The sequence below is a fragment of the Paramisgurnus dabryanus genome, chromosome 6, assembly GCF_030506205.2.
Source record: "Paramisgurnus dabryanus chromosome 6, PD_genome_1.1, whole genome shotgun sequence".
Lineage (NCBI taxonomy): Eukaryota > Metazoa > Chordata > Actinopteri > Cypriniformes > Cobitidae > Paramisgurnus > Paramisgurnus dabryanus.
This window is the reverse complement of record NC_133342.1, coordinates 20,756,639-20,778,452: the sequence shown is the minus strand read 5'-3', so window position 1 is coordinate 20,778,452 and position 21,814 is coordinate 20,756,639. Positions and strand designations below refer to the sequence as shown.

The following is a 21,814-nucleotide window of genomic DNA, read 5'->3' as shown; positions in this document are numbered from 1 at the left end:
CCGAAAATGATTCGATCCATGACTCAAAAAATATAATGTAGTCCATTTACCCACTATATTGTAAAATGATGTAATGTAAGAATAGGCATTGAGGTCCATGCCATTTTACCAAGGTCCACTCTGTTTAAAATTTCTGGCCTCGCCACTGCTGTATACCACCAATCAGCATTATTTTGATGATATTGGAATTAGATGGAAATTAGAATAATAAATGTTCCTTTTTTATAATGCATATATATAATATAAATATATCTTCAAGTTGTAATAAAATAAATGTGCTGAGAAGTTTGCTCTGAGTTGAATTTTGAACCTAATTGTGTCTAATCTTTATTTTTCTCTGTTATGTTTGAGAAGAGTACACCTAAATCATCTATGGCCTTAACTTAAATACAGTAGGTATGTCTTTCTTTTATTTAACTTGAATTTTTAAATTTGACATTAAAATATTTATTGCTATGCACCTAATTCTTTAAGGCAGAACCTATATAGTTATAGATAGATAGATATGTATGAGTGATAGTCAAGCATAAAGATTTTTTTGTTAATTTAACACCTAAAGGTATAGCGGAAGATTTTCTCAAATTTTTGAAAAGAACCGCCCCTACAATTTTTTATTAAAAAAATGCACATGCGCAACACTCTACCTGCTCCAGAGAGGGAACGCCTATTAATCGTATGCACGAGAGAGAGCATGCACAAGCCTATTTCTTCTCTTCTCTCTGTTTACAAGTTGCTGTCGGCATGTTTACCGTGTCTGCGCTGCGCGGTTCGTGACTTATAGCTTACATCAACTTATACTAGCAGTGATTTTAAACGGATTTCTCAAAATAGCATGCCAAACTTTACCTGTCGAGTAGAAACTTCTCATTGGAAGTCCAACCTGTGCTTTTAGCGCACGCCAGCATGTGAAATAGTCTCCCAAAAACAGTGGTCTTGTTTCTTTCTTCAGAGGCCTTTCTCTTCTTCTCATACAATTCGTAGACACTTTTTCTCTTGCGATCCTCAGACATTTTGAAAAAACGCAGTGAGAACGCAAGCTTCAATGAATGGCTGAAACCATAGCCCATCACACACATATACACCTGAAAGTGTGCATGTGCAAAAAGCGAACCTAGGGACGAGCACGTACGACGGCCTTACGTCAACATATCACTAGAATGATTCCCAACTGGGATGACCAATAGTCTTGATGATCCACCCGGGAAAAGAAAATCTTCCGCTATACCTTTAACACAGTCTGCTGTAATAGTGTCAGTTAATCACAATACCTGCAGGTATTCGATTCAAAAGACCATTCCTTATGAATAATAATGTATTCTCTATAACTGTATATCCTGTATATTACTACTGTGCTTCAAAGCCATTATTAGAAGAGATTAATCACTGTATTCAGAGTGCCTGAATCCCTGATGTGTCTTTGGTGGTTAGTAATCCATCTTTTGAAGATGAATTGGGATTTTCCAAGGGAAAAGTTGATGTCCAGGATTTAGCGTAGCATACCGAAGCAGCTGCTCTAAGTGACCTGCTGTCAAAACCACAGCAAGATCACCAGTCACCCAGGACTTATGCAGTGTTGTCTATCCTTCACGCTTGTTTCTGCGAACTTAGTACTTGAGCAAAAAAAAAAGCTGCTGGAGAGATTTGTGAATCTCAAGAAATTCAGGAGGGATTTTTTTACATTTCTACTGTGGTGTTTAATCTCTGTGGGTTTTACAAAGACTTTCAGCTAGCTACTTGAACCTTATGTAAAAAATCTGCATTTATTTTCTTACCAAAATAAGTTTTACTTATTACAAAAAGCAATAGCAGCCAGGGGAAACGCAAGCAGTTTTCCCACCCTACCCACAGAGAGTAAGTGTGTAAAAGTGAAAAGTAGAAAAACATTGCTTTATTTTTTTCCGCTCTTTTCTTTCTTTTTTTTAATGCTCAAGTAAAATTTTGACAGGAATCTCATTTTATTTGAGTGACTCGGGAAGACCCTTTAACAGTGGGACACACACGCAGATGGATTTGAGATGGGAAGAGCACAGCAGTACAGCTGCTCAATGTTATAACTGTATTCTGATAGGTTGACACTCAGGCCCTTTAAAGCGACTGTGGTAGTCTGTGTCCTGCTATAAATAAGATCCAGTAATATAACCTTCCACGTTTTGGCATTAAAATTACATCTCTTTATTTCGGCAATTTAACTTGATGTCTTTACAATCCCTTTGAAACTGCAATTCACTGAATACAACACACTCTCACACATCCTCCAACGATTTACTGAAGCAGCTCACAAATAGTCACACTAGAAAAAAATATTCCTGTCATGTTCATGTTGACACATACAATTTTGCTGTATGAGGAAACCTACCCATAATCCTTTGGCAGATACCTCATAAACCTGAAGAGGTGAGAGAAACGGCCTGCAAATTGTCATCTTTAAATCATGTCAACCACGAAACGTCCCACTGTTTTGTGATTACACTGACTGAAGGGTTCGTTCATTTAACGTGGCACAAGAGAATAGTGTACGTTGCCTGTCAGCCTGGAACCGCTCAGCTTGAACATGTTCAGAGTCAAAAGCACACTGCTTGGAGTTATGGTGACCTCTTTTTAAACAGCACCACATTTCCTAATTATCATGCTGAGGTCCAAACCAGCATGCGTTTTGAAGCAGTACTCGTTCTTATATGACTTATTGGGTTTTTATTAAAAATTTGAAAAGGGAAATGAAAAATCATCATGTTATTACAAGCTTCTTCTGTGGAAGACGCATGGAGAAATTCGAAAATTTTCCATGCATAAAATGCGTAAAGATTATAAAAAGACCAGGTCATGTGCTAAACAACAAGTATTCTAAAGGCATATTATTCAGTGAATTGTGTTATTTATTGATAATGTTGATGAACAACTGCTCTTGTTCTGCTTAACTCGTAAAATTTATTTATACTTGGAAACTTTTGGAATATAGCAAATAAACATACAGATGACTTTCTTAATTATTTTATGGTGTTGGTGTAAAGTCTGAAAGTTCATTGACCTATTCATTGTAACATGGAGAATCAACACCCAGTACATTCTTTAAAATTTCTCCTTTCATGCTTCATGGAAGAACAAAATAGTGTTGGAATGAAAAGGTGATGCGTTTACATTTTTGAGCTGACTTTTCTTTTAAATCTTTCAAAAAAACATCAGTTAAATTACAACATTTGTCAGTCAGGAATACACAAAAAAAGCAAAAGGTTATGAGTTTGTACACTCAAAGAAATGGACCCAAGCTGTCACTTGGACAGTTCAATTTGAGAAAGGTCCTAATACGTACCCCTGGGGTACTAATATGAAGTACAAATGTGTACTTTTTGTACTTCACTGGAAAAAAAATTTTGCTGCCTTAAATTCTTTCATTGAATCAACTCAGATCAAGTCATTTCAACATACTTTTATTTATATTGACTAGAGATGAGTTATTATAACTTATAAAATATAGTTGAAAAACTCATCTTTATTTTATAAGTTGTAGCAACTCATCTCTTGTCAAGATAAATAAGTTGAAATGACAAAAAAAAATGTAAGGCAGAAAAGATTTTTTACAGTGAATATGGATATTTTTTTACCTATTATGACACTGTATGTGCCAATTAAGTGAGTGTGATAAACATTATCAGTAAAAAAAACAGTTCTCTTTAGAAGACGTACTATAAATGTTGGACAAAAATAAACCAAGCACCTGTGAAGGACTTTTAACTAACCTTCACATATGCATATTTTTGTAGCTTGATTGTGACATTTAGCTAAATACTTATTTTGCTTTCTGATAACACACTTCAGCCAGTTAATATTGTAGCAGTGTATCACTGCCACTAAAATCAGTTGAAGATAGCCAGAAATGTTGTTAACTAGCTTTTTATTAAAATTTTGATTAACTTTTCCCACTTTTTGTTGGAAAATGATTTTTGTTTTCTGAACTTAATTTGAAAAATCATGCTGTTGTCCAGAAAATTGTTTTATGGTTAGAAAATGTTAAAAGAAGAAAGCTCCATGTGCGCCCCACTATTGCTGGCATATGGTTGCTGCTCCATTTGTTTGGCTTTGAATAAGCTTCTTCTGTTAGATGTGGCTAAAAACAACTCTTTAGTATTTTACTCTCTTCGTGACATTTACAGCCTTAAATTGGGTACAGCATGTTCCTACAACGCTTTGAGGGTTTAACACAAATATACATAAACAAACAAGGGATGACAAGAAGATGTGCAACACATCATGATGGCAACGTGTGTGTTTTGTAATAGCCATATATAAAACATGCGTTTCAAACAGATGGGAACTACAGAAATTGACTATGACAAATTTATTCTGAGCTAAATTATGTGTCATTTATTATATTGTGTATTTTGTTTTTACTAGATGACACATAATATATCAATAATACATTTTTATTAATGTGTCAGATCTTTTAAATCTAGTGTTAAACTATTACAAAAAGCTTATTCAGCAGAATTGATAAAGCTGTGGGAGAACCGTCCCATGTGGTATTTTGATCAGGTATTGTGCTGAACCTGGTGGTAAAACTGATCTTTGAAGTAAACAAAAACTGCACATGCAGGCTACTTGCAAAAAATATTTGGGAGGGGCTGCATGACTGTAAAATGTCTGTAGTATTTGCCATAGTTCAATCAGCATTGATGCTTTATGAGCAGTTTGTGTACTGGGTGCCTTCGTCTGTTGTTCATGTGCTCATGGGCTTAGCCGTGAGTACACACAGGACATGTTCTTCAACCCTAAACAATAGTGCAATAATGCATTCATCAACTAAGCAGAGATGTATGTCAGGGAGGGTGTGCACACAAAACTATTCTTGTGTATTTTTAGCTGTTATTTTATTAATGAATTCAGCACTTTTTGTAAACCAACTTCCCTCCAGCTATATAATATGTTGTAAATAGAGTTTAAGTGTGAGGATCACGGATTACACAATGCCGAGTAGTGTCTCGGTGCATTAACAAAGAATTCTAGCTTGGAAAATACCTAGCTGGTGAAACCCTGCGTGGGACATGCTGTGGTGGTGCTGAAAAGGAGCTTGAAATTTGTGACTTCATCGTACTCGGCAATGTTATCTGTTTCGATCAAATTAAGCAGGGGTTACCTGAGGAGAAAGGGCTGGTTACAATTGGAGATTTCCTCTTTGAACTTCACCATTCTGATCATGGAACCTCGGGCTAGTGCTGAGATTTGATTTCCCAAGCTTTCACTCCGCTGCATGTATTGTTAGTTTGTCTATAAATAGGTCCCGTGATGAGATCCTCCCAGAATTTGTCTTAGTGAAAGCCTGGTGTGAGCAAGGCCGTGTTTGATCAGTCTTTGTGCTTCATGCCTGTGTTTGTAGTGAAAGGAGTGCCAAAGTTAGCGCATGTCTGTGGGTGGAGGGAACTCCACTGATGTGTGCACGAATGTTTTGGGAAGAGAGGGCGAATAAAAGGGGTTTCGTAGGGGCTAGGAGTTCATCATTTCAGTGTAATACGTTTTCTTTTATCTTGTCCTGTGGGAGACTTGGCAATCGGGGAATTGCATTTATTCAGACATATACCGTCTGTCAACAGCGGTGTCTGTACTTTGTTTCACAATTTAGTAGTTGAACGTATTTGTTTGATTAGAGTGCATTATAATTGTTTAAATGTGTACATGAAATTGATGAACGTAAGCGTAATTTGACTTTTACATTATTTAAATGAATTCCACAGTAATAATTTTAATGATAAAAATACTTTTAAAACTATTTTAGAAAAAGTGTTATAGGTAGGCACTTTATTTTATGCGGGAAATAAATTGTGTCCCTACTGTGTGATCATGGATATCGTATAGTGACAATTTATATGGCTTTATTCGATATATTTTATATATATTTTATTAAGCGGTGGCGATCAACAGCCGGTTATGTAGGCTAGGCTAAATATAGCCTATTTGTGTGATAACAGTTTACGAGTTTATGTTTACGTGGTTAATCTAATCTCATAGCCACTTGAGGAAACCCTCGTTTGAGTTTCTATATAATAAACCGTTTTAATGATAACAGTCGTTCGTACATAGCATAAATTAGCATCCTTATTCCTTAACACAGACAAAAAGCAAAAAAAAAAAAATTTAATTGTCTTTAAGCGCAGAGTGCAATGTAGGCAGTAGTGGAAAACTTTCACTCAGTCTCTCTCTCTCTCTCTCTCTCTCTCTCTCTCTCTCTCTCTCTCTCTCTCTCTCTCTCTCTCTCTCTCGTCCACGCGACCATGAATCACAGCACATGATATGAAGTATAGTGAATAAAATACTCTTAAGGCAATTTTTTCAGAATCAACAACGGCCTTTGAAGTATTATTATCATTATTATAATTCCTGGATGGGAAACAGTTGTGTAAATTTCCCAATTTCGCGGTAGGTGTGCAAAGTTTAAATTCGATTTTACATGGCAAATTATTAAGCTATTATTTATTTTATAATTAGTCTCACCCTTTCTTTTATCTTGAAAAATCAAAGTTAGTACAAATTCATATTTTTCTTTCCCTTTAACGTTTCAGCACGTTTGATCATGCGATTATAATGAATATTAATATGTATGACTTAACGAAATCAGTACCTGCATGTGTTTTAAAACACAAAAAGACGAAACAAAATAATGCTCGATGCAATAATCAATTGTTCTCATCGATTTTATTATTACTACAACTATTTTAATATTAACTGTATTATTACTAAACTCTCCTGGGAAACCGGTCATGGTCATTGGCTTTTCATTGCTCTTAACGAGGCGCACGCAAGAGGCTTGGTCACAGAGGGAGGGGCGCTTCTCCGTCTTTCTCGCCTTTTGAAGAGTTTATTCACTCGCTTTCAGAAGAGGACATACCCGTGAGAAAGTCCACTGCTAGACAATTATGTGTCTGTAAGGAAACGCGCGTGGATTTTACCCCGCCAAGACACGCTCAGCTGCCTACTAGAAGCGCGAGGCTCAACGGACCGGGCACTTTTGCGCTCCACCAGCGGATCTGGTAACTCACGGTAACGCGCTTAACTTTAGCTTCATGTCAAAAATGCGTTGTGACATTATAGGCTGCGTTTGAATTTACCAGGTTAGCAGATTTGCTTGTAACACAGAGCTTTATAATATGTCTTCCCTCGGGCAATAAACATTAGACGGTTTGTGTGTAATTGAAACTTTTATGAGGCGGGTGTCATCAGGTGTGGTCTGTGGAGACATCGCAACCTGTCATTGTATTCTTTCAGAAAGCATTAGCATAGTAAAATAGTCTTGACAAAGCCTGCTGAACGTGTTCCTGCAAATAAACATACAGTGGGTTGAGATGTATAGGCCTATTAACAGTACAAAGGGCTGAAATGGATAGATAAAATGAGTCAGATTATCTCTTTCAGGTTTAGGATGGTGGAGAAATTTAGCCTATATAATTTTTTCCCGAAATAAGACATCATTTTGCTTTCCTTTTGTGCTGGTTGGGTCGCATGAACTTGAGTTTTTTTTATTTAATGTTTGTTAATACATCAGATTAGAATAGGAAAACATTAAAGCCTTTTTCCACGCGTAAGCTGAAGGGTGATCTCCTGAACTCAGTTTATTCAAATTTTAGATTCCACACAGGGTTTCCAGATTATTTCTACGTGTCCTGATTTCCATTTTCTGGGTTGGGATTCTTGAAGTTTGCTTTCAAATCAGTCCATGACTCATGTTCGTCTATCACAGCTTTCAGCACCTCAATTTCATGTCCATGTGTGTTTTTGCATAGCTTGCATGCTTTATTTTAGTTTGCCTGACTAGAACATATAAGCCAAAGCAATACGTTTTCATTTAGCAGATCACTTTTAAGTTGGCCTGGTTTTCACCTCTCACGTCATAAAATGATCATATTGTGATCTCAGCTCCCTTGCATTGATGATGCATCTTGATACATGCAGTGATCAAAATTGATTTATTAAAGCCAGGGATAGTTCACCCTAAAAACAAAAATCCGGTCAACATTTATTTACCCATACATCGTATAAAACCTGTAGATGACTCTTTCTTCTGTAGAACAGAAAAGAAGATATTTTGAAAAATGTCTTGGTGGTTTTGTGTCAGTGGGAGCTAATTTTTTGGATACCACCGTTATTTAAAATATCTTTCTACTCTCCAGAAGAAAGAAAATCATCCAGGTTTGGGATGATATAAAGGTAAGTATGATGAACGAATGATCAATTATGGGTGAGATCTCTCTTCAGGTGTGTGTGTGTGTGTGTGAGAAAGAAGGACAGGAACAGCATTGGTATGTCTGTGAGAAAAACATATTAGAGAAGAAAGCTAAGACATCTCGCAGCATCCTGTAACTCAACCACAGGGTCCGTTTCCATTGGACCTAAGCTGACCTTAACTCCGTTCTCTTTTAGGGTCAATGCTTGATCTGAATGGGCCTCTGTGTCAGTTTGAAATTGCATGATGCTGCCAGCAGGTCTTGCACTGTATACGCACTGTCCTGTCAGTGTGATGATTTTATTGTCTTTGTCAGTGAATTAACTTCTGGAACAACTGAAATGACAGCAGGATTTCCAATAAAAATTTCTGCTTACACAATGTATTTTACTTTCTCCCCCTTGTGGTTACAAATATAGTTTGCAAAGTCCACTCATTTAGATATATAGCTCCTATGTTCCTTATATCTAAAGATTTTTCATTTATTTAAATATATCCTTTGACAGAGCTTGTTAATTTGCCTTGATTGTGGCAAAAAAGTAGATCTCGTGATTGCTAAAATGTCAACCCAGACTCAGCTTATTGAAATCCACGCAAGTTCAAGAGCATTTCTAGAGGTTTTAGGACACTGATGAAGGACATTACCTTTTTCTCTTTATCTGAACATCTCTTACCAAACTTTGATAGCAAAGAATGTTAAGTGGTCTTATTGTACACTCATGTTTGTGGCTGGAAGCAATGTTTAATACAATAAGCAGTATTCTTCTGAAATTGCCAGGGCAGATACATTAATCATGGTGGCGTCGGTGCCTTTGAAAGACCGGGCCAGGTCATTACTTGAAGCCTGTCTAAGGCTAAACCGGGCGACATGGAAACGCTTTGAATGTCGTTAGTTCATCCAGACACACTAATGGCTGCTTTTCCCCCCTCCCTCAGCTTAATTTGAACAAATGAGACCTGAGCTACAGTATAAAGGCCTGTGAGGATGGGCTGGCCTGTGTGCCCAAGTGCTGCCCTGGTTGAAATAATTACCTGGGAATTCGTTTGGAATATGGGAAAGTGGGCATTAGTTTGGTGCCAAGTAGAATGGGTCTTCCTTAGCACTCTATGTGTATGGTTTAATCGAAATGATTGATTTCATTGATTAATTTTCTTTTATTTCAGCCACTGTTATCTCAGGGTTATTGTTCACCTTTCTTTTATAATGTATTTAGTTGCCTAGTGCTTCTTTATCTTTGCTCTCTCTCTCTCTCTCTCTCTCTCTCTTTAGAGGTCGCTGTGACTGTTCAAGCCAAACCTTTCAGTGCTGAAATACTATCTTCACCATTAGCCCCTCTTCCCTAATTTATTCCCATTTAAGGACTTGTTCATCCAAGTGTTCCCCGCAGTCATTCACTTCACTTTTAAATGTTTTTTAATCTTGCTGTATTTGGTTATCAAAGCAAAAGGCAAGACATTTTAATGAAGAGGAGAGAAGGTAAAGCTGTTTGTCCAGGAAGGGTTTCAGAGAGGAAAGGACATTAGCTACCGAGTCTAAATTACTCACATGAATCTGGAATGTAAAGTATACAATGTATAGCGGAAATGTTTTAGCGCCACTGCTATCTGTCTATTCTAGTGTTTTACAAGGCAATTGACCATGTTTGTCAACAGAATAGTTTTCATTAGAGACATTATTGAATGACATTAAGTCAATATTTCCCATCGATCTTCTGTAATTAAGTGATTAATTAGGGTGACAGCCATTGCTTCTCACCATTTAATAATCTTTAATATATTTTACACTGGATAGGATGTCAGCAGTAATTGAACCACTAAAACGTAACATCCTCCGGGAAATTACTTCCATCTGAACAGGGATAACATTTCATAAGATACCATTAGATGAACTGCAATCGTTACAGTTGGCTAGTCTTTCTACCATTCAATTATTTAACAGAGAAAACAAAGAGTTTGGTTCCAAAACAAAATAACTCAGTTTTTTCATAAATCTAGTTTTTTGATTGTGCATTCCAATTAATATCAGTTGGTTTGTTTTGATTAAAGCATTCCTAACTAAATAAAATACAGCTAAGTAGCACAATAAAACACAATAAAATAGTGCTGGGCAAAGATTAATCACGATAAATCGCATACAAAATAAAAGTGCATTTTTGCCTAATATATGTGAATTTTATATCAGAAAATTTTTAGTTATATATCCATTTTTATTGTTAATAGAATATATATATATATATATATATATATATATATATATATATATATAATGTAAATGTTTCTTAATTATGTAATTATGGATGTGTGTGTATTTATATATACATAATAATTACAAACAGCATACACTCATATATTATGCAAAAAAATCACTTTTATTTTGTATGTGATTAATCACGATTAATCTTTGCCCAGCACTAACATTATAACTTAATAATAAACATGTTTTAACAAAAAATGAAAACAGAGTTAACTCATTTTGGAACCAAACTCTTCAAATATTTTGAGGTGCAATAACCAAAAAAGGTGCAATAACGACAGTCAGTTTGGAAATAATGGGTTTAATCTCGCATATCGTGATATGAGATGTGAGGTATTACACGCACTGCTGTTTGTGTGGTCTGAGCCTCAGTGGAGGATCTGACAGGGAAGGTTCAAGCTCTCGTGCTCTGTCCGACAGGCTCGTGATCCAGCCGCGTGGTGTGGAATGCAAACAGTGGCCACTGCATTTGCGTAGCAAAAATAAAGCCTGCAAACCAACATGCGTCTTTTGTCAAGGCTCACAGCCTTTACCTTCACTGCTGATTTCATTGCTGATGTACCGTGAATTCAGGAATTTATCTCTTTGAGAAGTCATAATGAAACGATCCAGGATGTGGGCAACATCATTGATGATCGTCTTTTCAGATAATACCGATTACACACAAAACAATAAACAGCATCTTTGTGATTGACTAGGGTGAAGGCAGTCCATACTTCCGAACATCTATTAGGCCTCAGTTATTGCGTGCATTTCCTACATTTGCTTTTTTAGGTTTGGACTTCCATGTCACGCAACTATTTATGACTATGAGTGTGCCATACTAGAACGAAAAGGATCTGCATTTCTAGAAACATGAAAAGAAAGTGTAATTTGACAAAAAAAGAGAGCAAATGAAACCAGCTGACACTTGAATGATGGATCTTGGCAATTAATGAGTTGTTTTTGCTATCATGTTCACTGAATGACATGAATGGTGGTCTGAAAACATGTGTTCACAATCCAATAATCATGGCCTTTTTTTCTTGGAAAAGAGAAAGGGGTTTTAAACAGGTAATGCTGGTTTTCTTGGCAGCATAGTCTCTGTCTTCACCTCTCCAGTGGCTGGACTTTGACAGTAATGAGAACTTACCTTTTGCCAGGGAAGGATTATTGAATTATACGCTTGGATGTCACGCACTCAGACACGCTGCGGTTGAACTCAAGTTCTCAAGCAAAGCACATTAAACTGTCCTAAAACCAGTAACTCGGATGTCTGCAAACAGCTGAAATACAGGCTGTTGTAACCGTTTCAATAAGGCGTATATCAGAGCTACACTCACGCAAGCTGATCCAAGCCGGTTTATGGTGGTTAGAGCTAGTATGGCTTTGGACTTGTAGCGTCAAAGTGTGGGTCAGTGTGATTAAGATGAAAATCCAGCATCCCAGCATTCAAAAGACAACATATGCACTTGTCAGCAAAGTATAATAAGGACCGCATCAAGGAAAGCCTTGTGAACTTAAAGGGCACGCACACTTCTTGAGGGCACAAGTCTTGCTGTTTGCTTGTCCCCAATTTAGTATTGAAGATTGAGGGTGATGACGTTTCGAGAGCCAGAGGGAACACTGATAGATATATTACATGCACCTCATGGCTCAAGTTCACACCCCCAGATAAAAGCAATGATCTGGCAATGATCAAGCAGACCAGGATTGTGTAGTGTACTTTGCATCTCCGCTTTCACCAGGTGTCTTTTATTGGCTGGCTGATTTAGTGTGGCCTATCCAACATCGCTGCACCTCATCATTAATGACAGGTAGACCTGGCACATCAAACACCTCTAATGGTTCTGTCTAAGATGGAGAGAGGAGAACAACCCGGGAGGAATGGGCAATGAAATAACACAGGGGTGTCTCTAGAGGCACAGTTTCCTGTAGTTCAGCTGGCAGAGCAGGGCGCAAGCAACGGCAAGGTCATGTTAAGCCTGACTGCAAGTCGCTTTGGATGTGTCTGCCAAATACATGAATGTAGGTAGTTTTGATCCAAGCAGTCCAGATTGGTCATAGTGAAACCAAAATTCATAATTGTGTCAGCATTGATGCGTTCAGAAACCCAACATTAAAATGATGAACAAATCATCTTTAGTACCTTTATAGTGTGTATTTTTCCAGCAGCTGTCACAGTCAAATCAACCACAGCTGGTCTCTCATTTGCATCCGCTGTCATGACCGAGTAGTTTGCGTCCATGTTAGTCACAATGACGCCACTGTGATGCTCTCCTATTCTTTAACAGAGACATGTATTTGCCCAAGGGCAGGTATTTCTGCTTTTGAAGCATGCCTTTAATCAATGAGTCCCAGTACGGAGACCGTCAGCACCGCTCTGCAGTTCCTCAAGAGCGCAGCCGTACAGTCCTGTCCCTCAGGCACCTTCGGCCGGCATGTTAACAGCCACGATCCAGGAGACATGGAGAGACTGGTCAACAGAGACACTGCTCAGGGCACTTAAACACAACCAGCTGCACAATTCCACTTGAAGATTTGTACGCCCTGGACAATTTGGGTTGTGGTCTTTCAGTTTCTTCCCTTTTGGTTATCGCGGTAGCTTTCTAGTGTGGACTTCCTCTATACACTTTCTTGTGGCCACAGTTTATGATGTGTCAGGAACTTGTGGGTTTCCCTAAACAAATCTGAAACCAAATTAAGAGGGTTCTTGTGTCTCAGTTGCATTTAGGTAAATCAGTTGAGTTGAAGCAAATCTCATGACCTGGTTAAGTCATGACAAATTGAGTTGCTAGATAGTACGTATGGATCTGAAATTCATGAGATATTCGTACTGTGGTTTGTTTCTGAGTTTGTGCCAAAGCAGTCTTAAGGATCCTAACTCTCAAATGAGAAAAGAACATTGTAAATAGATTTTTATGTTTTCCTAAAAGTAGGTGATTGCCCATGCAAAACTCACTACTCAATGGTAGTCTAAGGTTGCCATGACATTACTGTGTTGTTGCTATGGGTTGTTTCCAGGTAGTTTTTTGTGGTTTTAAGGTGGTTTCTTACTATATCTATTCAAAAGATGTTCCTGTGTGAACATTCAAAAGAAGTTTTGGTGATCCTGTACCTCATTTGGTAGAGTATACAAAATGTATACCTCGAATGCACTGCAAGTCATTTTGTATAAAAGCATCTGCCAAACGCTCTGATTGTTTTAAATATCCAGGTATGGATTGTGTCCTTCGTTAACTGAAAACCGTATGTATTTTTTTCCTGTTTAGTCATCTGCCAGACATAGGCTGTTTCTCAATAAGCGTTCTTCAGCGACCTTGCGTCCTTCCACGTCATCATTAACCGTCAAAGTTCAATTCCAATTCTCAAGAACGCAAGTACAGAGGACGCATGAAAATACCCGGATGTGTTCTTGATATCGTGGATGCATCGAGTGCAGACTTGCGCGCTGAAATCCCTTAACGCCCCAGAAGTCATTGCGGCAAAATAATGGTGGAGGTCAGGTGACCAACAGGAAGATCGCACACATCTCAATTCTCACAAGTGCGTCCTGTGTTCTCGCCACCTTCTAAGTTCGTTCTTCTAAGGTCACCTGGCAAGACCGATCTCCACGAGAACGCAAGTCCGTTCTTTGCTATCTTGGAATTGAGAAACGGCCATAAACTGGAACAATGTTGATACAAAAATGTAAGTTATTATTCCTGTCTAGAGCACATCAAGACATGATATGTGTTGAAAATCAGAACAAACCACTAACCCTACACTCCAAAAATAATGCTGGGTTAAAAATGACCCAATGCTGGGTTGTTTTAAATCAACTGCTGGGTAACTTATTACAATCCATGGTTGGGTAACAATAGCACAGCTTTGGGTCATTTTTAACCCAATGGTGTGTTCTGACCAATATTTACCCAGCATGGGTTAAAAACAACCCAGCATTTTTTAGAGTGCAAGTATGAGCTTAAGACTCTAAACTATCTACAAAACATGTACAAACCCAACCACTGGGTTTAAACTAATATTTGCTGAGTTGTTTTAACCCATGGTTGTATCAAATGTGGATATTGTCTAGGTTAATTGCAGACATTGTCCATTGTTTGTACATATTTTACCCAATTATGGGTTAAAACTTCTTGCATTCTTTATTTGAGTGTGGTTACTTTGATATTTAACAAGTGCTACTAACAAATGATTGGCTTAATTAGTATTTGTTACATCATAAACAATTTTTATGGCCGAAGAGCCTGCTGTGCGTTTAAGAGGCAGGTATGGTGCTCTTATCGTAACCTCTGGCCTGTGCCCCCAGCGTGCCAGCTCAGTTTACAGGAAGCAGTGAGGTGGGGGGTCGTCATGGAAAGAGAGACCGAGGGGCTTATTTAGAAACTGACAGCACGAAACCAGCTCACAGAGCCCAAATGTTGGCCAACCTATAAACCATATTGCACGTTCGTAGCCTGCAATGGGTGGATTTCCAAATTCGTGCGCTAAAGAGCCGTTCATGTTTCTCTGTAGGTGTCTGATATTGATTTGTTTGTCACGGTCAGCCTGGTTTTCCTGCATTTAGGTTTATACATTCAGCTGGATAGAAGCTGACGAGTGAAGGAGGGCAGTCGGCCAGGCTGTAAGAATGATTGTTGTGGTCAGGAACACAGATGTGTAGATTCTCTTGCAGAGTCACTGCCATAACACTTATAGGCACACACACACAAACCATTTATAAACAAACAATCACCCATATGTTGCTCGGGGCGTATGCTTTCATTTCGTTCGTGATCAAAGCAATTACGGCAGTTTACATAAAGTGCCACGTATTTATGGCAATTCGGAAATGTATACCATTAGAATTATAAAATCATCAGAATACAATAAATCTAGGCACATAAACAACATTTTGATGTTAATGCACCACATGCAGGAGTTATGGGGTAGAAGTCGCGTTTAAATAGGACCCCATGCTGTAAACCCTCTTGACATAATGTCTACATTCATCTTTGGTCATACGTGGTCTCTCTAAGCTAAACCCATCCTCCAGAGACATCATAAATATGTCTCGAAGCTGTTGAAGCTGGATTCATATTTATTTGGCTGGATTTAGCAGACATAAATTCTGAATTTGCCTATAAACCAAGATGACTGAAGATCTTAAGATACACCATTAGACATCTTAAATGCTCCAGAGGAGAACATGAGATACTATTTTTATTTTTGGCCATAAAAATGGGTTTATTAGGATTTATTTAGCATATTGTTCAAGAGGATTTGAGTTCAATGCGGAGTTTAGGATTAGATCAAAGAGTCCTGTAGTGAATGAGAATACAGAATGCCTCCTACTGCATGAAAAGAGCATAGCAAGGTCCTGTGCCTTTCAAATGCTAAACGACCACATTATAAATATTACAAAAGTTGACAAAAATGGTCCAGAATGAATAATGCGCATGGTTTCCTCAAAGGTTCCTTTTTGTACCTTTATAGAGATACAACACATTGAAATGTTATATTTTTTGGGTACCCCTACAGAGTACCTTTTAAGGCCTATTGTGTACCAGTAAAATTTTAGGGTGTATGAAACATAACTGTGGTACACAATAGGTCCTTTAGTAACGCACCCAAAAAGGTACAACAATGTATAATGTTGTTTAGTTTACCTGAAAAGGTACAAAACAGAACCTTTGGGTTACCACCCCAGTGACAGAAAATGTACAGTTTACATTGTAAGGAAAACCATTGATAAGCATGGACAAGTAAACGCTTTATAAAGTATTTATGTTGCTCCTGTATAGATCAGTGGTAGAGTATAGCACTAGCAGTGCTAAAGGTTATGGGTTCAAACCCAGGAAACACACATGCGATAGAAATGTATACCTTGTAATGCACTGTAAGTCATTTTTGATAAAAGTGTCTGGCAAATGCATGAATATAATGTAAAATGTAATGTTGTATTTATGTGTATGATGTGTTTTTTATTCTTATTTAGAGTATTGACTGTGAGCTGTAGCAAGCATACTAATGCAAACTTTTTTTTACATGCTAATGTCACAGAATTGTCATTTATGCATGAACTATCCCTTTAAGCTGTTCATTTTGTCATATTTCATTCATATTTTAAGATCAAAAATAGATAAAAATTGTCCCTAGTTGTGCAGTACCCATTCAAAAAGTGCACCTTTGCACTTCAGAGGTATCAAATATATACCCATTTCTACCAGAATGGTTTATATTAGGAAAGAGTACTGCCCCAGTGACAGCTTGGGACCATTTTTGACCATTTTCATTCATGAAATTTATGATTATAATTTTTGGTACGTTTATGCTTTTGGTAAACGCTTTTATGTAAAGCAAGCAACAGTTGATTCAAGGTATACATTTTATCATGAGAATCAAATCCACAACCATTGTGATGCTAACACACGGTTAGTCGGTTCTTATTTTGAAAATTAACCCTTTAGTTTATCTCATTTCCTACTTGATTTATAGTTTACCTAAAAAGGAAAATTATATGTATAACCATTGTGTTATTCCAAACCATCATGACTTTCTTTCATGAAACACTGCCACACACCTCCTTTCATGGCCTTTTTTTTAGCTTATTCTTCTATCATCATCAAAAAAATATCATCAAAAAAACATCGAACATCTCGAAGAGGTGGGCAAAGGAATCTGGCTTCAGTCAATTCCACACAACTGGAAAGCAATAAAACTATGCCAAAATATAAGCACGGCACGATCTGCTGCGTTGCCTGCCATTCTGCTCCCCCAGCAAATAATTGGCCTGTCCTCATTAATCATTTTTGGGTTGCTGTGTTTGACTGAGTCCTGCTGTTTGAATGGTGTTAACTGAGACACTGTGCCCTGTTCCTGACCCTGATATAAATCAGAACCCACAGCACAGGTTACACAGTCACACACTGCAATGAGTCAATAAACATCTGCATTGCTCAGGGCTCTTATCATCCTCTCTGTATCTCTGTGGCTTGTAAGACCCCCTAAGAGCAACAAGGCTTCTTCTACACGTGCTAATCTAACCAAGTCAAGAATGCTTTTGACAGCGTTTACTTGGAGGTTGTTTATTTGACGGACAACGGCTCTTTTTAACATCGTAGCTTTGTCCGCAGGCAAGTCAGCACCAGCCGTGCTCAAAGATTGCACCGGTCTTTCTCTATAACAACAATAAGCATGCTTTCTAAAGGTATTATGCCTGTGATGAATGAGACACCTTTGATTATAAGTTTGTGTGTATGCGGACGTGTCGCCCGCATGTTGCTCTCTTGAGTTTACATTACCTGACTTGGTATGTACTCATAGGTCGGCAGCTATATAATAAAGTCATTCCTCGTTCTTTCCATGCAGGTGGCAGTCGGTGGCCAAAAGGTCGGTTCAGAGCAATGTCTGCCATAACATCAGTCACCGGTCCACCGTGTCACAGGAAGAACTGGCAGGTGTGTATAAATGGACAGATTTTTCCTTAGGACACCTGTTGATTTTAATAACATAGTGTCATAATAGTCAAGAGATGCTCTAATTATTGTGAAAAACTGATCTGCTTTGTTTGCCCAGGTGTTTGTATGGGTTGTGATGTCTCTGCTGCCCCTAGTGGCAGGAGGCAGATCAGGTTTTAGAGCAGAATCGGAAGTTGCGGTGGGATTTGTTGGTGCTGGAGTGGAGGAGCCACCTTTGGAGACTCTTCCAGACACCGAGGAAGACATAGAAGGCGGCAGTGACTCCCCATGGCATGGTCTATTTGGTAAGTCTGGAAATAGTTTTCCAATGTTCTACACTTAATGAATCAGCAATGAATTATTCAATCCTGAAAAGGAGAAAAGTAATAAATCTCCCTCTGTCTCCATCCGTTTCCTGCAGAGCCATCTGTGTTTGTTGAGGACGACCAGCAACCAGTTCGATGGGAACGTTCCCCGCGGTCACCAGATACCACTGACACACAGACCAAAGGTGCACGCAAGAGAAAGAAGAAAAAAGAGAAAGAAGAAAAGAAAAAGAAAGACAAGAATAACGGGAAAAAACACAGCAACCGGGATTGCAGGGTGGAAAAACGGGAGATGCGCGTACGGGACCTGGGCATGGGTTTCGACTCGGACGAGATCGTCCTCTTTAAGTTCTGTGTCGGCTCGTGCCAAAGGTCTCGTGGGAACTACGACCTGGCGCTGCGTGCTCTGCTGGCCAATGGGAGTTTGCCCAAGCGCACGGCCAGGAAGGTCAGCGCACACCCTTGCTGCCGCCCGACCGCCTATGAACCGGTTTCCTTCATGGATGCTACCACAACCTGGAGAACCATCAAGTCTCTCTCTGCTGCAGACTGTGAATGTGTAGGGTGACCCAAACTGGAGATCATGACCTAAATATGGCTCGAAGGCCAAAGAGAAACGGAGGAATCGGGAAGCCTCCAGGGCCACAGGATAGAAGTCAGGCAAGGGTTGGCCCTGTTGGAAAGGCTGAGAGGGAATTTGGTTCGCCTTTACGGGCTGTGAGTGATTTACAACATCTATTTATACACACTTTAAGAACACCAAACCTCTATAAAAAGGATTCAAAATGGAAGTCAAAGAAGACTTGCGTGAGATTCTTTGAAAACAATGCGGAGAGACATGGCCCAAAGTGGAAGAATACCACCATTGGTTTGTCCAATTGAGTTGCTCTGTAAACAAAACTACATGTTATAACTTAACTGGCGTTTGCTTACCATGAGTTTCATCATACTGGGATATCGCACGAAATCCTGAATCGTTTGTCAGGCACATTTGTTGATCCTGGATGTCAGTGCCCATTTTCCTGGCCTTCACTCTGACATGTAATATTTCAGCCAAATTAGCAAAGTTTGGATCACTCATTATTAATGGCATGTTATTGTTGTAATTTCTATGTAATTGCACAATCACATGTGGAGTATTATTAATAGTTTAGCCCAGAGAAAATACAAAAGCCACTTAGTATTACCCATTTATCTGTAAGCATTGAAGGTTGATTGTATTTACAGTAGGTTTTTCTTTTCTCAGGACTTTTTTACAAAGTGATATATGCTGGGTTTTTAATACTAACCACAAATAGTAGGGGGTATTAAAAAGAAACGGTGTTCCACAAGACCAGTTTTGTCAGATAAATTAGTATCAATTTAAGAATTTTATAGTAACTTGATAAATATAGATAAGTATATAAAGACATACAAATATTTGATGCTTAACGGTCTACACAGCCAAAATACTTTTTAAAGGGGTCATATTATAGGGCTAAAAAGCACATTACTTTGTGTATTTGGTGTAATACAATATCTTCGTGTGGTTTATGGTTAAAAAAATCATTATTTTCCACATACCATACATTTTTTTAGCACCTCTAAGTCCCGCCCATCTGAAACAGGTCGTTTGGTACAAAGTTCATCGTTGTGAGAAAGCGGGGTGTCAACAGGTGTCAACTGATTGGCCAGCTATCCAGTGCGTTGTGATTGGCCGAATACCTCAGTAACGTAATCGGAAATATGACGCTCCTTGCCAAGTTTTGGAAGATGAGCTCCCAAAACAATAGTGAAAGCCACGAGATACTATCGTATTTACTACTACCTTATCAACATGAGCCTGAATCTGACCCAGAAAACACGGATGGCTAAGCTAATCAATCAACTTTACCAGCGCGATGTGAGCAGAACTTAACAGATGGTAAGGTAAGGACACTAAAACATAAACCATGTTTGCATTTGTGAACGTAGAAACAACAAACAAGCACTAATCTGCACTTTTCAAATCTCGCGTTTGGATCATCATTAGGAAATGCATTAAAACACAGGCGCGTCTCTGCTCAAAACTCGTCTTGGAATCGTCAGTGAGGAAATTTATTAAATATGAAAACATCGGCTACTTACAGGATGTCAGTGTAGTTGCAAAGTTACAATTGCTCCACTTTTTAGATGGAGCCTTTGTGTACATCCAGCGGTGGTACTCAGCGATGTTTAGAAAGTAATCCTCCTTAAAATGTGCAGCACACAATCGAACATTTGGGCTGTACTGTTCTGAAACTGTGTTGTAAATAAAACCTAACCACTGGTTTCTTAATGTTTACTCTGTTGGAATGCCAACCAAAGTAGTTTTCCAACGAAACACAGCGTCTGCTCGACATGGCGGAAAAAAACAATATTACAGCGTGATTGAAAGTTACACCCTCTAACTTTGCGTATATACGAGGGCGGTGTTATGAAAATGTTCAAACCAGTATGACGTCTAACTGCATGGGCGTGTTAAACGAGCCGTTTTAGGTGGGCGTGGATGAGGCTTCACGTTTAAAAAGAATATCTCTTTGGATTTGAAACTTTAATTTTTGCAACTTTACAGATCTTTTATGTGCACAGACATCATTTAACACTCTAAAAAACAAAGGAAAACATGCAATCTGACAATTTGACACCTTTAATAATTTTGTTGATGCTGGTGCGTCAAAAACATTAATGCATTACTATACATGTAGTTACCAAGGTTTCGGTATAAATCAACTAAAACTATTCTCAGAACTTAGATGATTTTTATTCCCTTATAGTTATCAACAAATAGATATTAGCATAATTCTGTGGAGTCTACAATAACAGGCTTCTTTAACTTTTTAGTTTATCAATACAGATTATGACCACAATGCATTTGTCATTGTTTCTTATTGTTAACAATGGATGCCATGCATCCCTTTACATTTACTGTACCATATATGATATCATATTTATTTTTTCATTTAAGTTATTTATTTATTGTTGTGTCCACAGATATGTCTCTGGACGTTTATATTTATTATTGTTTATACTTTTGGCTTCTATTGTTCACTTCCTCTCATCTCACGATGAACCAGCGTGGATATAAACAAGGCCTTGAACAAGCTTCAAACTATTGCATAAAACAAAGAAATTCATTCGAAATATTATGATAGGATTTGTTTTTATATCATCAAAAATCATGAAGTTTTCTGGGCTTTTTTTGAGTCCTCCAAGATGACATTAGCTTTAATTTATAAGGAAAATAAAATGGTTTTCTTTACTAATGATAAGGGGGGGGGGATTTGTTTTTGTTTTTCTGTCTGCCCAACTTGCTGACCTCAATGAGCCTTGATGTTGTATTCAGTTATTATTAAAGCTGCTCGGAAAAGACTATATTGTCTTAAAAAGCTGATATCAATAAATTGCTTTGCTTCAGTATTTTACATGTTTTATTTATCTATTGTTGTTGGCAAAGTTACTCTTTTATTTTTGTATTTCATATTTTCTGTAGAGGAATAAAGCTGTTTATATATAATGTGAATTAAAATTATTGTCTTTTTATATGAATTTTTACTCCACCCGTAGATTAAAATTAAGGATGAGGTACTTGTACAGTCTTTCTCTAACTTAC

At 38.0% G+C, this 21,814-nt stretch overlaps 1 protein-coding gene across 2 annotated transcripts; it reads left to right on the top strand.

The window, feature by feature from the left end:
• Nucleotides 1-355: 355 nt before the first annotated feature.
• On the top strand, nucleotides 356-21,503 carry artnb (artemin b). Of its 2 annotated transcripts, none has more exons than XM_065276009.1 (4): nucleotides 356-396; nucleotides 17,790-17,878; nucleotides 17,997-18,183; nucleotides 18,300-21,503. In XM_065276009.1, the coding sequence occupies exons 2-4, from the start codon at nucleotides 17,825-17,827 to the stop codon at nucleotides 18,770-18,772; spliced, it is 714 nt and encodes a 237-aa protein (XP_065132081.1). In that variant the 5' UTR covers nucleotides 356-396; nucleotides 17,790-17,824; the 3' UTR covers nucleotides 18,773-21,503. The 2 variants fall into 2 exon arrangements, with proteins under 2 accessions (XP_065132081.1, XP_065132080.1); XM_065276008.2 differs by lacking the exon at nucleotides 356-396 and adding an exon at nucleotides 6,872-7,026.
• Nucleotides 21,504-21,814: the final 311 nt, after the last annotated feature.

Bases quoted from the DNA above. Each gene is read 5' to 3' on its own strand.
- artnb (XM_065276009.1), top strand. From the start codon at position 17,825: ATGTCTGCCATAACATCAGTCACCGGTCCACCGTGTCACAGGAAGAAC. The intron at 17,879-17,996 runs GTGTGTATAAAT...TTGTTTGCCCAG, and splicing joins GTCACAGGAAGAACTGGCAG to GTGTTTGTATGGGTTGTGAT. The intron at 18,184-18,299 runs GTAAGTCTGGAA...CGTTTCCTGCAG, and splicing joins CCCATGGCATGGTCTATTTG to AGCCATCTGTGTTTGTTGAG.